This window comes from Nicotiana tabacum, chromosome 20 (genome assembly GCF_000715075.1).
Source record: "Nicotiana tabacum cultivar K326 chromosome 20, ASM71507v2, whole genome shotgun sequence".
Taxonomy (NCBI): domain Eukaryota; kingdom Viridiplantae; phylum Streptophyta; class Magnoliopsida; order Solanales; family Solanaceae; genus Nicotiana; species Nicotiana tabacum.
Genome location: NC_134099.1, coordinates 136,177,333 through 136,192,196, shown reverse-complemented (window position 1 = coordinate 136,192,196; position 14,864 = coordinate 136,177,333). Strand labels below are relative to the sequence as shown.

General features: G+C 38.1%; 2 protein-coding genes across 2 annotated transcripts; one reads left to right on the top strand and one right to left on the bottom strand.

The window, feature by feature from the left end:
- Positions 1 to 241: 241 nt before the first annotated feature.
- Positions 242 to 11,613, bottom strand: LOC107799264 (AT-rich interactive domain-containing protein 4-like). Its single transcript, XM_075241420.1, has 16 exons — positions 11,016 to 11,613; positions 10,323 to 10,595; positions 10,004 to 10,192; positions 9,103 to 9,156; positions 8,906 to 8,994; positions 7,780 to 8,056; positions 7,229 to 7,285; positions 4,383 to 4,414; positions 3,910 to 4,045; positions 3,642 to 3,815; positions 2,410 to 3,042; positions 1,717 to 1,854; positions 1,472 to 1,570; positions 1,032 to 1,132; positions 839 to 929; positions 242 to 741 (listed from the first exon to the last, which is right to left on the bottom strand). Exons 2-16 carry the CDS (start codon positions 10,470 to 10,472, stop codon positions 643 to 645), a joined length of 2,319 nt encoding a protein of 772 aa, XP_075097521.1. The 5' UTR covers positions 10,473 to 10,595; positions 11,016 to 11,613; the 3' UTR covers positions 242 to 642.
- Positions 11,614 to 13,135: 1,522 nt separating this feature from the next.
- On the top strand, positions 13,136 to 13,690 carry LOC142174554 (uncharacterized). The gene has a single exon (XM_075240372.1). The coding sequence runs from the start codon at positions 13,136 to 13,138 to the stop codon at positions 13,688 to 13,690; it is 555 nt and encodes a 184-aa protein (XP_075096473.1).
- The last annotated feature ends 1,174 nt before the right edge of the window (positions 13,691 to 14,864 follow it).

The window sequence follows — 14,864 nt, the reverse complement described above, 5'->3', positions numbered from 1 at the left end:
AAATTTCTACATGTGAAACTCCAGAATAGTATTCATGGAATTTCACTTGTAAATGTTAAAACTTCCGTAACATCGACTATTTTTCAATTACATAGCCAAAAAATGACTAGTCTGCGCTGTTACTATGCTACTTCAAAACTAAACTTACTACTTGTATTCTCACTTGCATCCTATGAGAATTTCAAATGATCAAAATAAATAAACAAACAGAGACTTGAAAATGTAGATGCTGTGCAGAGACTTGTGGAACTTTAGAAAAATTAATTCCACCAAGAAAGCTACATGTCATATCCTCCCTCTCAAAGGAGGATTATATATTACAAAGACTTGCCATGAGATGCAGCCTCATTAGCCTGCAGTCTTAACCCACATCCCCCTCCAGACTTCATCTCTTTCCCTATATCTCTATAACTCTTCCTAATAACAGCAGCACTTCCCCGTCTCCGCCTTCCAATTTCTTTTGGCCTTTTCACTTCTCTTCAGTATATGTGTCTCTCTGTCCATCCAGAACACAGCTAATGCCTATGTAATACAAGCTCAACTAATTTCACAGCAAAAAACAGATGATGTTCTAAGATGTATAAAATGAGTTGGGATCAGCAGAACCCAATAATTGTGGTAATGAAGCCATTAGGCTTAGGCTCAGGAATATCCATTCGTAGTTTTCTGCATCTTCTTCTTAAAATTTGTAACGCTGCATTGCGGACATATGTATTCCAGTCCATCTGTCTTTGCATAGTCCTGCCAAAAAAAAACAAGACGAAAGAAACCATACTTCACATCAGAACTCCTCTTAAAAAGGTTTAGACAAAAGAGGTGACGGAGGTAAATACAGTACCTTGAAGGCACCAAGACCTGGTCTTCTGTCACAGCCAAAATGCGCCCACTCACCACAAATCCCACAGTTAACCCAATCTCCAGCAGCACTACTGGAGGAACGCAAGAAACATCATGTCAGATAACCATTAACAGCCAGCAAAGAGACATTTGACAACTTGCATCATAGAAAAGCAAAACGAAAGGGAATTGACCTGTGACATAACAAGCAGCACTCTCCATCCACATCATCATGGGCCAATTCGTACTCCAAAAGATAAGTCTCGTAATGTCTTTTAAGTGTATTCCCAACACCCTGGGTTCAAGAAGTTATTGTGTTAAAAGAGCTGTTCAAGTTTCCACAGGAATACAAAAAATACCAAATTGAAAATGAGAAGGTAAAGATCCTCCAGTAACATAGTTCATATGCGGAAGTACAAGGCATCCACAAAACTTGAACATAAGCAAACATACATTTCTCTCAACCAGGTCCGAGTTTATGAAAGAAGTAGGGTCACATCCCAGACAATTTTAAGGTTTACAAGTAGCTACCACTAATACACCCTTTGGTTCAGAGAGAGAAACATGCTTAGTCAAGAAGTTGTTCTTGGAATAGAACAGGTTACGATATGTCATATTGAGTAAGAGGGCTTACCGTCATCCTATTGGTTACTGTGTGATTTCGCATTTTTGAGAAAACTTGTCCTTTCCAATTGATGCCATTGCCAACATGAAAACCACCCCTCGAAACCACCTGAAGAAATTTACAAATTACGACGATGATGTTTGATATTCTTGTCATTTTTTCTGCAAGGCAGTACGAAATATATTGCTATGCATGCTTGCAGATTTCTGACAGTTCCCCATAATAAGCAAAAAAGGAAAAACAAGAAATCTCACCTCCCTATACAAGTTAAAGAGGTCAAGGCGTTTGGCATTGAGAATCGCATCTGGAAACTCAGCAAGGCCACCTTGAGGAATGAGACGAGTGTGTCCACGAAGAATTAAAAACTGCATTACATCTTTCAGAAATTCCTCCTGTAAATAGGCCGGGGAGAGAAAGAGAACATGAAAAACTGATACAATTATCCATACGGTGATAATACAATCAGTAGAATGAAGTGAAAAAGAGGCATTCGGGATGTAGTATATATTTTTAAAGCACTTGGTGTTAAAGGAAAACCTCTATCAGGTAATGCAAACAAAATAACTTGATTCCATAAGCTTGTGTCAATGGATTCTCATCTTAAAGGACTACAAAAAGTTCCCAAAAAAGCAGTACTTCTGACAGATTGAAAAAAATTCCTGTAAGGCGGATACATCACATATTCTAAAATGGATGTAGCAAATTATCATCGAAAGATGACAAGCTTCGCAAATCTAATGTTTGAAATCCACAACTTATTTTTCATTGAGGCTGTAAAAACAGATAAAAGAGTTCTGAAATCAATTATTTACACACGGTTCAGTCTATTTTCAAGAATTCAGGTTAAATAGGTAAGATCAGATAAATGACATCATCCAACACAGGAATCAGATTCCTTAAGCAAAGTTATGCATGAAAATTTATGTGAACGGAAAACCTTATCTTACCTCAGAACACACGTGTATTGGACTTCGCTCACAACCATGTTTCTTCAGTGGAAGAGGATTCAAGGATATAATTTGCTTAGCCTGATGTGAGCTTGATGCTGACTTCCGATGGGCAACAGGAATTACTCCAACACTGCTGCCCTTAGCAGAGGAAGGAATGATGGGCAGATTAGTTTTCACCTGGTTCCCGTCAAGGCTCTCCACCGCTGAAATCCCTGAAAAGGGTAGCATCTTTTGATGACGAACATGAGGAATGGGCCTCATAGCAGCAACTTTGAGTTTTTGTCTAGCAGTCACCAGAGGGGTTGCAAAACCATTCCCTAATCTACTTTCAATCTCTTCTTTCACAGCCACATGATTTCCAGATGCTAAACCATTTCGCCAAATAGCACTTGTTTCTTGATATACATTAGGCCTTTTTCTGCTAGGAGCAGGCGGTCTTAACCATGATGGAGGATTGCCAATCTTAAAGTTGTAGGAAAACCCATCCTCCTTCCCTTGCTTTGTGCAGAAGAAAAGAAGCCGTTCAGCATCATCTTTCTCAAATGAAGCTACAGCTAATCCCTGAATGCTAGCTATGCCAAGTGCAACTAAACTACGATATGAAACATCAGGAGCCAATTGCCTTAAGATCTGAAAGAACAGAGCATGAAGAAGCAAGTTATAAAGGATAACTAAAAACTTAAGCAGGTAGTAAACACCATCATAATGAAAATATGAGAACTAATAGTGATCCCTGATTAAAAGAAAGAGAGAAGCTTTTCCAATAGTGCAACAAATAGCATACAACATTTACAAATCAAAGAAATAACAGAGCCTCCAATCCAGTATCCAAGTATACGCCCGTCTTGTACGTTATTATTTTCAGCACACAATCCTTTGCTGGTACAACTATGAAGAGCTGACTAAGGAAACTTAGAAGAACAACAATGGCTAGATAAGCCAATACATTAAAACGTGGTGTGGAGCCAAGTAATTTAGACTATCCACCATCAAATTATAGACTTATCCTCTAACATACTAAGCAGAGGGAACTTTTATAAGAACAAAGATGAAGAGGAGAGATAGGGAACTTAGTAAAATCATGTATACTGGTTAAATTAACCAATATGTTCAAGGAAAACCTGGAGACAAATTGATTGGATTCCCGCATCTTCTCAAGGGGGTATCTCTCAAGAAAATTTAGCAAGGGACAAAAAAAGAGAAACAAAAAAGCAGTGTAAATTAAGAACCTGTGAAGCCCATGTAGGAACCTTCATGCAAACTTCAAATACTTCTGACCCACAAGCTACTGACATTGATCTCCGAGGCTCAGATGTAGGTGGTCTATTTTCCTCATCACTTGGCAGTGCATGAACCAGTTCACTGTTTCCAATGATTTCACTTTTTATGTGATTCTCTAATAGCTGAGAATTAACAAGGAAATATACATCACCCAATCAGTCATCGGTAGGCTATTAAAGATCATTAAACTGTACATAAACATACTGCTAAATTTACCAGATCATCAAAACATGTTTGAGCACTGCCTGAAACTAGAAGTGAGATATGAGCCGAACTACTGGTCGACAGATCACATCGCATGGTCACGACACCACGGGAAAATGCACCAGCCTGAAGTGGTGGTGGAAGGGCACTGTATCACAGAGCAGCAATATTAGGCCACAAAAGTTTAACAAGAGAATACACATGAACTGAAGCAATTTAATCAGGGAGTGTCATATTGTTGCCGTCTTGGCGACCGACAACCACAAGAAAAATAAGCAAACCAAGCAGAGATTCCACACAAGAAATAAAGTAATTAGCTATGAAACATGTAATTTTCCTTGTCTTAAAGATGCAATCAACAGGCGGATTAATCTCTAAGATGCCATTCAACAACATCAAACTTCAGAAAAGGAAAACAACAGCACCATGAAGCAGGTCTGGAAAATAAAATGTTACAACACCACAAGACCCATTCTGAGAAATACCTGACCCGGTTATGCAGCTTACTCCCTCGCATCTGGAACAAAAAAAGAAAGAGAAGTTTTTTCAGTACTCAATCATGTTTTACCTAGAAAAAGTTTAGTGATTTCAAGAACATCCTACTCTCTCATTATTCAATAGACAAACAGAAGATATAAATTTATTATTCCTTCTCTCCATCCTCACACCACATCAAAGAGATCTATCAATCTATCATTTCAAGTGAAGAAATCTTCTTCTGTTCTTCAACATTTCTTAATTATTACACTGAATTCCTGCTACGGCGACAGCTTTTGCTCGTCTGTATGAGGAACTAAGGAACAAAGGTGGGGAGAAGAAGTTATTCCGACTCGCTAAGGCGAGAGAGAGGACAACTCGGGATCTGGACCAAGTGAGGTGCATAAAAGATGATGACGGCAAAGTTTTGATGGGAGATGACCAGATTAAGAGGAGGTGACAGACCTACTTTCATAAACTTCTAAGTGAAGAAGGGGATCAGGATATTATACTTGGGGAATTGAGGAATGCCGACAGTCCCCATGAATTAAGTAATTGTAGGGACATTGAGATCGATGAAGTCATGGAGGCAATGCGTAAGATGAGAAGGGGCAGAGCTACCGGGCTAGACGAAATTCCGGTTGAACTTTGGAGGTGTGTGGGTAGAGCAGGCTTGGAATGGCTTACTCGATTGTTTAGTGTTATATTCAAGATTAATAGGATGCCTGAAGAGTGGAGGTGGAGTACAATGGTTCCGTTGTATAAGAACAAAGGTGATGTCCAGAGTTGTAACAACTATAGGGGCATCAAATTACTAAGTCATACCATGAAAGTTTGGGAGAGAGTGGTAGAAATGAGAGTGCGAAGGACGGTGTCTATTTCAGACAACCAGTTCGGGTTCATGCCGGGGTGATCTACCACAGAAGCTATCCACCTTATTAGGAGGATGGTGGAACAGTACAGGGATAGGAAGAAGGATCTCCACATGATGTTTATTGATCTGGAGAAAGCGTACGATAGGGTTCCTAGGAAGGTCTTATGGAGCTGCTTAGAGGATAAAGGGGTCCCGGTTGACTATATTAGGGTGATTAAAGACATGTATGCTGGAGCTAAGACTCGGGTTAGGACAGTAGGAGGCGACTCTAAACACTTTCCAGTTATTACGGGGTTGCACCAAGGGTCTGCTCTCAGCCCATTCCTATTTGCCCTGGTGATGGATGCACTGACTCATCATATTCAAGGGGAGGTGCCATGGTGCATGCTATTTGCTGATGACATTATTCTAATTGACGAGACACGAGGCAGCGTCAACGAGAGGCTAGAGGTTTGGAGACATGCTCTTGAGTCTAAAGGTTTCAAGTTGAGCAGGACGAAGACGGAATACCTCGAGTGCAAATTTGGGGTTGAGCCGACGGAAGCAGGAGTTGAAGTGAGGCTTGACTCTCAAGTCATTCCCAAAAGGGGTAGTTTCAAGTACCTTGGATCGGTTATTCAGGGGATCGGGGAGATTGACGAGGATGTCACACACCGTATAGGGGTGGGGTGGATGAAGTGGAGGTTAGCGTCGGGAGTCTTGTGTGACAAGAAAGTGCCACCGTTACTAAAAGGTAAGTTTTATAGAGCAGTGGTTAGGCCTGCCATGTTATATGGAACTGAATGTTGGCCGGTAAAGAACTCACACATCCAGAAGATGAAAGTAGCAGAGATGAGGATGTTGAGGTGGATGTGCGGACATACAAGGATGGATAAGATTAGGAATGAAGATATTCGAGAGAAGGTGGGTGTGGACCCCATGGAGGACAAGAGGCGGTTCGGTGTGAGACTCAGATGGTTCGGGCACATTCAGAGGAGGAGCACTGATGCACCGGTGAGGAAGTGTGAGCGACTGGCTGTAGTGGGCACGCGGAGAGGTAGAGGGCGACCTAAGAAGTATTGGGGAGAGGTGATCAGACAGGACATGTCGCGACTTAGGATTACTGAGGACATGGCCCTTGACAGGGAATTATGGAGGTCGAGCATTAAGGTTGTAGGTTAGGGGAAAGTTGTGAATATTTCTACAGCACAATAGAGTGAGACTAGTCAGTTAGGAGTTAGACTAAGAATGTCATTGGTCGTCTATTGATGCAGGTCTTTACCTGCTAGTTTTTACTATACCAGCCATCTATTTCGTATTTCGTATTCTGTATTTCATATCTCTTATATTGCTGTTATTTTATTATGCATTTTTATGGTACTAATATATCGTCTCCTGTTGCTTTTTTTGAGCCGAGGGTCTCCTGGAAACAGGCTCTCCACCCTTCGGGGTAGGGGTAAGGTCTGCGTACATATTACCCTCCCCAGACCCCACTTGTGGGATTATACTGGGTCGTTGTTGTTGTTGTTGAATTCCTGCTACCTCCCACTAAAACAGGTAGCAGGTAAGTCTGTCCACCAAGGCTTAGACAGATCGAAAAAAATCACCTAGCGTTTTTGTCTCTACTAGGATTTCAACCCTGGTCTATCATGGTTTTCACCCACTTCATTGACACTAGACCACACCCTTGGGTGCATCCATTAACATTTCTTTAAGCTCAAGAAAGAGAATATCAGCAGCCTGCCTCAGAAAGTGGAAGTGTGCCATTGCTCAAGTTACACAAAATTCAGTTTCTACGAGAAAGGTGATCAGACACACTTATCCAGATGGCAGGAAGCCAAAAAGAGGACAAGTCTGACGGCTCAAACAAAGAAATTGGTGTCAAATGACCATCATCTGAAGTAGTTATAATATCATAAGGAAGCACTGCTGCTGTTTCTTCAAGAAATGAAAAATATGTTGCACGAGGAAATAAAAAGGGGCAATGTTGGTGTTACTTACTTCAATGTTTAAGAGGGCATTCAGACCATCTGCTATAGATCCCAACAAGCATTCATCCTGAGCACAAGAAGCCATTCATGACATAAGCAATGTGTAGAATTAGTTCCAAATATAACATGATACGACTTAGAAGAAAACCTATGAAGAATATATTATAAGTGTGGTCGCATGCGCGGAAGCTGTATATCTTCAGCAATACATAAAGCGCTTAAGGAAAAAGGAGTAAGTTTGACAAATAAATCGCATTCATAGCAATAATTAATTAATCTAAGTTCTTTGAGTTGTCCAGAGAGTTAATTTGACGGTTTAGATCAAGTTCAGAGAGTTCGATTCATGAAGAAATTATCACAATGTTGTTAACTTGCAGTTGTAATAGACTATCCAACTTTTTAGAGTTTGTTCAGACAGAGGATTTTGTAAAGAAAGGATCACATTGTTGTTTCAACTTGAATTAATTAATGGATTTAAATTCTTGGAAGTTGTTCACATAATGATTAGAACATTATCGCTCAAAGAAGTGATAGGAAGAGTACATGAAATCAATCCCATACCAGTGAGCATGGCGTTCCACAGATGAGAAACCTCATGTTCACATCATCATCATAGATCTTTATGGCAGGAAGAGTATCGGAGTTGCTTTCTTCATCATCTTCAGGACCTGCCTCAGGCGGAGGGACATTGATTTTGGGAGGATCACCAAGCAGGTGAGGACCCAGCTTACCACTGGCCATCTGGCTCATCTCAGGGAAAAGGAGGTTGTTTCGGACACAGTAAAGCCTGAAGGATGCATGTGCAAGTTGGAAAGCATCCCAAACATGACAAGTTGAACTGCAGGACACAACCAGAAGACCTCTTGAATCAAATCCTTAACCCTCAAGCCATACAGATGCAAAATTAAATCATGAATAAATTCATCACAGTTAGCTCTCTGAGCAATGCAATGTGGAAAAGAATTCAATTGCATGGTCAGCGGACCCAAAAGTAGCTACTCCCTCCACCCCATTTTATGTGACGGTGTTTAACGGGCCACAGAATCTAAGAAAGAACGAAAGTCTTTTGAAACTTATGGTACAAAACAAGTCATAAACATTTGTGTGACTTTAATTCATCTTATTAAGGGTAAAATTGAAAATTAAAGTTAAAATATTTCTAAAAAAAGGAAAGTGTGCCACATAAAATGGGACAGAGGAAAATAAACATGGGGTGCACCAGTTGAAGCTTGCCAAAGAAAGTCTTATTACTTAATAAAAAACATAAAATGGGACAGACAGAGTAGAATTTATTTGAATGATGTAAGACTCCAAAGAAGGCAAAAGAGACCTTGCGACATTCAAGTAAAATAGAAGGTCAAGAATGTCAGAAGAATCAATATGAAAAGCTCTGTGAAGTCTGACACTAAGCCACCATCAACCTAGACATGAGTGCAGTGTAGATCTTGGACAAATGTAGCAGACTTGGAAAGGATTAAAATGGAAAATTTGACAATGATAAGAGCAGCAGCAAGAAATAGCTTAATGGGAATGTACAAATCTAGATAGTTCTGTAAAAGGGTCGCATGGCCGTGTTATTATCTTTATTCTCTAGCACAGAGAACTAGGCACCAAGAACTATGAATATATGAGCAGTCCAGAATAATGAATCAAATAACTGTACAGCTTGAGTCAACGGTAAGAATACCTCTGTGCCACACATAAGAATGCCTGCCGAAAATGGGATGCTGCATAGCAGGAAAATGCGCTCTTCCAGTACAACACATACGGAACACCCTACAAATATGAACATATTGGTGGAACCAAAAGAACCATCCATAAAGTTTAAATCAGGAGAATCGACCAGATCATCAGCTGATTGAACGAATCAAGGTAATGTCTCACCTTAGCATGAAGAGCTTCAGCCAGTTTTTCTCCATTTGGGAGCTCCAAGTAGACCTGCAATTGGATCATCAAGTAAACAACAGAAGAACTCATATTAACATGATTTCCTGTCCAAATACTACAAGTGTAATTCAACCATTGGAACATTTCAAAATAATTGACTCTTCAGCAGAAAACACATTAACTTAACCACTAAAAGGTGACTTGGTTGGCTTTTATTTCTAAGCCATTTTTGAATTAAGTGTACTACTAATTATTAGATATTTCAATAAGCCATATTCACCTTGAATTCTTTTTCTTTTTTGTTGGTGGATAATTACCTTAAATTCCATCTTTCTACGACGATAGCAGCTGTATCATTTACATCACCGGTTAGAGGAACAAACACCAATGTGAGCACAAGACACAAACCAACATATTAATGCACAAACAACCATAATCGCATGATCAACTGCTAGACTGAGAACATCACCGCAAAAACAACCTTCATTGAAGTAATGCTAAATTATCATTATCCAACCTTCATTGGCTACTGATGTGTTATATCTACATCAGCGTAATTGAGGAAACGCGGGTGAACGGTGTTTAATACATGTGTTCTGATCAACTTAAGGTGTTTAGCAGGGAAATCGCCAAGTTAGGGACCGGCTTTACAAAACCATGCATGTGGAGGTGTCCATTTGTGAATTATTTTCTTGACAAAATTATCCAAGACATATTAAAATCCAACAACTTGGTAATGACTGACAAAATGACAGGAAATACATACCAAAGCAGAAGTACATGAACTGTTCAATGCAATTCATAAAATTCCAGAGAACATCTGACCAAGGGAGACACAAGAAGATACACTACTAGCACAAACTCTCCTGAACAGAACTAAGGAAGGAAAGTCACATACAGCGGTTGGAAGCGTGGCACTAAAAAGTCCAGAAATGGCTTCCACAGAAGACAAATCAACACCTCCCCAAACAGGCGAACCAACTTCATCATCCGAAAGACGTTCTCCTTGCAAATACACAATATTTGGCTGCCACGAATCTAAAACTTTACGAAATTCATCCGTACTGGGGTTTTTCAAAAGTTGCACCTACATTTAGCAAATTATAAGTGACGTAAGAAACCAGCTCACTAGCCAGGACGATGACGAACCTCCTAATGAGAGGTATCAACCAAAAACATGATAAATTATATACAAACAATTTAAGAACGATACTTACCTCCAAACGCCCTGATGATACAATCTCCGGGAAGCAATATCTCGGCGTACCATCTTTTACATCTGACTTCTGATCATATTCAGCAGCTTTTCCACATACTACTGCAAGAAGACTGCAACTTTGTCTAGAAGCTCCTTGATTATGAAACATCACTTTAACCTGGCTCTCCTTTTCTAAAACTATAGATTCACACCTTCAAAGAGTATCACACTACAGCAGCCAAAACCCACTCCACCATAATCTTTACCCTCAATCTAAACCCTTTAGCAAACCCTGCCCAGAAACCAAAAAACTAAAGCCTTATTATACATGTAGAAAACAATTTTCAAAAAACATAGAAGAGCAAAAGCACCAAACTTGTAATACATGCATAGATCAAAACAAGCTAGCAAGAAACTGTAACATTCTAATCTCAAAAATAACCATAACCCACTTCAAAATTCAAGCTTTTGATCTGAATAACAACCTAATTCATAAAAATTACCCATACTCCACTTGAAGAAAATAAGATTTTGATCTCAAAAATAACCTCAATCCAGAAAATTACACATACCCACTTCAAAAAAAATCAAGATTTTGATGTAAAAAAATAACCCTAATCCCCAAAATCAACGAATAATCAAACGAGCAGGGCAAAAAAAACCAAAAAAGAAAGAGAAAATTCGAACTAGGTATAAGCAAAGAAGCACTCACCAGATAGAGAAATTAGAAAAAATATCGAGGACCTCCGGACATTAGCTCCAAAATCCACCCCACGAATAGAGTAAAGAATGAAACCCTAACGACCCTTTTAAAATAAAATTTACTACTAACAACTAATCAATGTAGAGGAAAAAATAAATAGAATAGAATAGGGAAAGTAAAAAAGTTCGTGCGATTTAAGAATCTTTTTTCTCATTTCTTTGCTGTTAATTAGTAGGAGTATTATCTATTCCCCGAGGGATTGGTATCAATTGCTAAATCAACAGTCAAGAAAAAAAGAAAAGTGAATAAATAGTTTGTTCTTAATTTTAATCTTACGCTTTCTAAAAAAATTAACTTGGTTTTGTCTTAGTTTTTGAGTAACTACATTACTCAAGTCAAATAACTAAAAAGCGTAAACGGTTTCTGAAAAATACCACAAAAAACTAAGAACAAAATTAGAATAAGAAACCCAGAAACCGAAATGTTCTTAGGAAGTCAAAAAGAGCATAAAAGGCTGAGCTAACTTAATTAAGTCCAGAAATTATTTTAGTTCAATTGGCATCACAAATCAATGCAACAACACGGAGTAACAAGACATCTTAGGAATTAGGGGAACTTTTTATCTACTATTATTATATGTATTTCTTGCTACATGTTATAGGGATTGTAAATAATTCGACCAGTTTGATTTTGTTGTGCTGCTTGATTATTTTTCTTTTAGTTTACATAGAAGGAAATGAGATGGATAACTAATAGGGTAGTTTCGTACAATGTACTAGGGAAAATAATATAGTATGTATAAGTTATATATCCTATTCAGTAGTATTATTCTTATATATAGCAAAATATGACATTATATATAAAGACAGAACTGTCATTTCAAAACCTTTAATACACTAAACAAAACGGTCGATAAGAAATAATTCCAACATAATTAATTCATCATAATTAATCCTCAACTTATTAATCTCAGCATTATTAACACACCATATTCAGTTCTATTCCTATGCACCATACCAAACGGCCCTTTAGTCTTAAGCTTTAGTCCATTTATTTGATCATTCATACAAATAATAAGGGGTCATTTGGTATGATGGAAAAGCAAAAATAATCCTGGAATAAAAATTTAATACCGCATTATCCCTTGTTTGGTTACTAATTATGGGATAAATTATTCCAGGATTGATGGGTTTACAGTACCTTAGCTTTATGTTTTGATGATCTAACAAACTTACTTTCAAAGAACCAGATAAGGAACCTGATACACTTGGTACACTGTTGTCAACAGACTCAAGCTAATGTGAGTTGGTATGATTTCAGAAGATAAAGAATCAACACAGGGACCTGATCCCCTTGGGTTCCCCTGACAGTAGTACGAAGTCAACTATCTACAGTTGGAAAGTGACTGCCTGCACTGTACACGCAAATAGTGTAGCACAGTATAACAGTCACTTCTCATTGACCAACCAAGTGATTACATCATTCAAGTGATGTCATTATTAACAATAAACATTACAACAAAACATCACTTGAATACTTGAGAATTCATTCAAGCATTCAAGCATCTGACAATCAAGCATTCAATTCTCAAGTGTATCAAGAACAAAGTACAACACTACTACGGACCAGTTCCTACAACAAGTCTTTTGTATGTCCTTAGTTGAGTTGTAACTTTGTAATTGTTCTTCATTGTAATTCCTGCTTTGCTTATCTAGAAGCTTTATTTAGGAACTCCTTGTAAACCATAAATCTTTAGTGCTTGTGTCGTGACTGGAGTTAGTCATGAGTTGAAGTCTTTGTAATATGTGTATTGCAAAGTGGCTTGTAATAGGTGTATTACAAGTTAGGGAAGGATTAAGAGTTTAATTCCTAGATTGCATAGGTTGTAATCTAAAGATTGCTCATAGTGAAGTTAAATCCTACTAGTGTAGGTCGTGATTTTTTATTCCCTTGAGTAAGGATTTTTCCACGTAAAAGTTCCCTATTCCATTTACTTACTGTTGCATTAGCGTTATATGTGGAAACCTATATAGGACCTAGTCTCTATATAGTTTGGTGGATTCATATATCCTATTAATTGGTATCAAAATAGGTTCTTTCTATCAGGTTAACACCTAGAAAGGATCCTTATGGTTGCTCCACCAAACTTCGAAGAGGGTCAATCTACCTATATACCACCCAGGTTCAATGGCCAATACTATAGGTGGTGGAAGACAAGGATGCATGACTTCATTATAGCTGAAGACTCCGAGCTGTGGGATGTTATATGTGATGGTCCTTATGTCCCTACAAAGAAGGTTGGAGATCTTGCTATGACAGTGCCTAAGATGAGGAAAGAATACAACAATGCTGACAGGAAAGCTGTGGAGAAAAAATTTCGCGCTAAGAAAATTTTGGTGTGTGGTATAGGTCCTGATGAATATAACAGGATTTCAGCTTGCCAATCTGCCAAAGAGATATGGGAAGCTCTACAAACTGCACACGAAGGAACCACTCAAGTAAAGCAATCTAAGTTTGACATGCTCACTACTGAATATGAGCTCTTCAGAATGAAGGACGATGAATCTATTCAAGACATGCACACTCGATTCACTTTCATCATAAATGAGCTACACTCGCTTGGCGAAATCATTTCTAAGAACAAGCTCGTGAGGAAAATTGTCAGTGTTTTGCCCAGTTCCTAGGAGAGTAAAGTGAATGACATTACTGAAGCAAAGGATTTGCAATCGCTGACTATAGATGAGCTGGTTAGGAATCTGAAAACCTATGACATGAAGAAGAAGATGATGAAGAAGAAGAAGAAGAAGAAGGACAGTGAAAGAAGAGAACCAAAGAAGGAAAAGAACCTGGTACTCAAGGCGGAAAGCAATGACTCAAGTGGTGAGGATAATGACATGGCTTACTTAACCAGAAGGTTTCAGAAAATGGTTCGAAGAAATGGAGGTATACCAAAGAGGGGCAGTTCTAGCAAGCCAAAGAATTATGACCTCTGTCATAAGTGTGGAAAGCCAGAGCATTTCATCAAAGATTGCCCTCTCCTGAAGCAAGAACAATTCAAATACAACTTTGACAAAGCAGCCAAGAGGAACCCAGTTCTTGATAAACGCTTCAAAAGAAAGAACGTCGCTGACAATGTTGTAAAGCAAGCTCTTGCAGCATGGGTAGATTCTTCTAGCGAGTCTGAAGAAGAAGATGATGCAGGTAACAACTCAATGATGGCAGTTGAAAGTGAAATAAATGAGTATGACTCAATATTTGCTTTGATGGCTCAATCAGACGATGATGAAGACGATGACAATGATGAGGTAAATTTTCGGGATGTTCAGAGAAATCTGAAGTCTTGCTCTCCTAAAAAACTCATGTCATTAGCTAATGTGTTAATTGATGCTTGTTGATACCCAATTTTTTTCTATATTTTTAAATGTGCACACACACTTTCAAAATATTGTACATGCATTTACAAACATGCACAAGTGTTTTTATAATTTTTCTACAATTTTTAAGGGCCCTAAATCCATCTATTTCTGCATTTTTTAATTACATAAATGTTCAAAACTATCCCTCATATTACTTTACAATGATTTAGTCATCTAAATTCATCATTTACGCTCATATGAGTGTTCAAATATTTTAATTGCGTTTTTACAATTATATTTGTATTTTTAAGACTATAGGTGCAAATTTTGCAATAATGGTCCATACATATCTACTTTATCTACACAAAAAATGACTTTTTTATATCTTTAAAATGTTAAGTAATTATTTTAAATCATCTACATGCATAAAAATCATTTTTATCATTTAATTAGCTATTTTTATAAATTATTTTATTAACTAATTGGGTATTTAATAAATAGC

Excerpts from the sequence above, each read along its gene's own strand:
- LOC107799264 (XM_075241420.1), bottom strand. The coding sequence starts at position 10,472 with ATGTTTCATAATCAAGGAGCTTCTAGACAAAGTTGCAGTCTTCTTGCA. Across the intron at positions 10,193-10,322 it reads TATCATCAGGGCGTTTGGAG|GTGCAACTTTTGAAAAACCC; the intron begins GTAAGTATCGTT and ends TGCTAAATGTAG. Across the intron at positions 4,046-4,382 it reads AAGCTGCATAACCGGGTCAG|TGCCCTTCCACCACCACTTC; the intron begins GTATTTCTCAGA and ends TCTGTGATACAG.
- LOC142174554 (XM_075240372.1), top strand. The coding sequence starts at position 13,136 with ATGGTTGCTCCACCAAACTTCGAAGAGGGTCAATCTACCTATATACCA.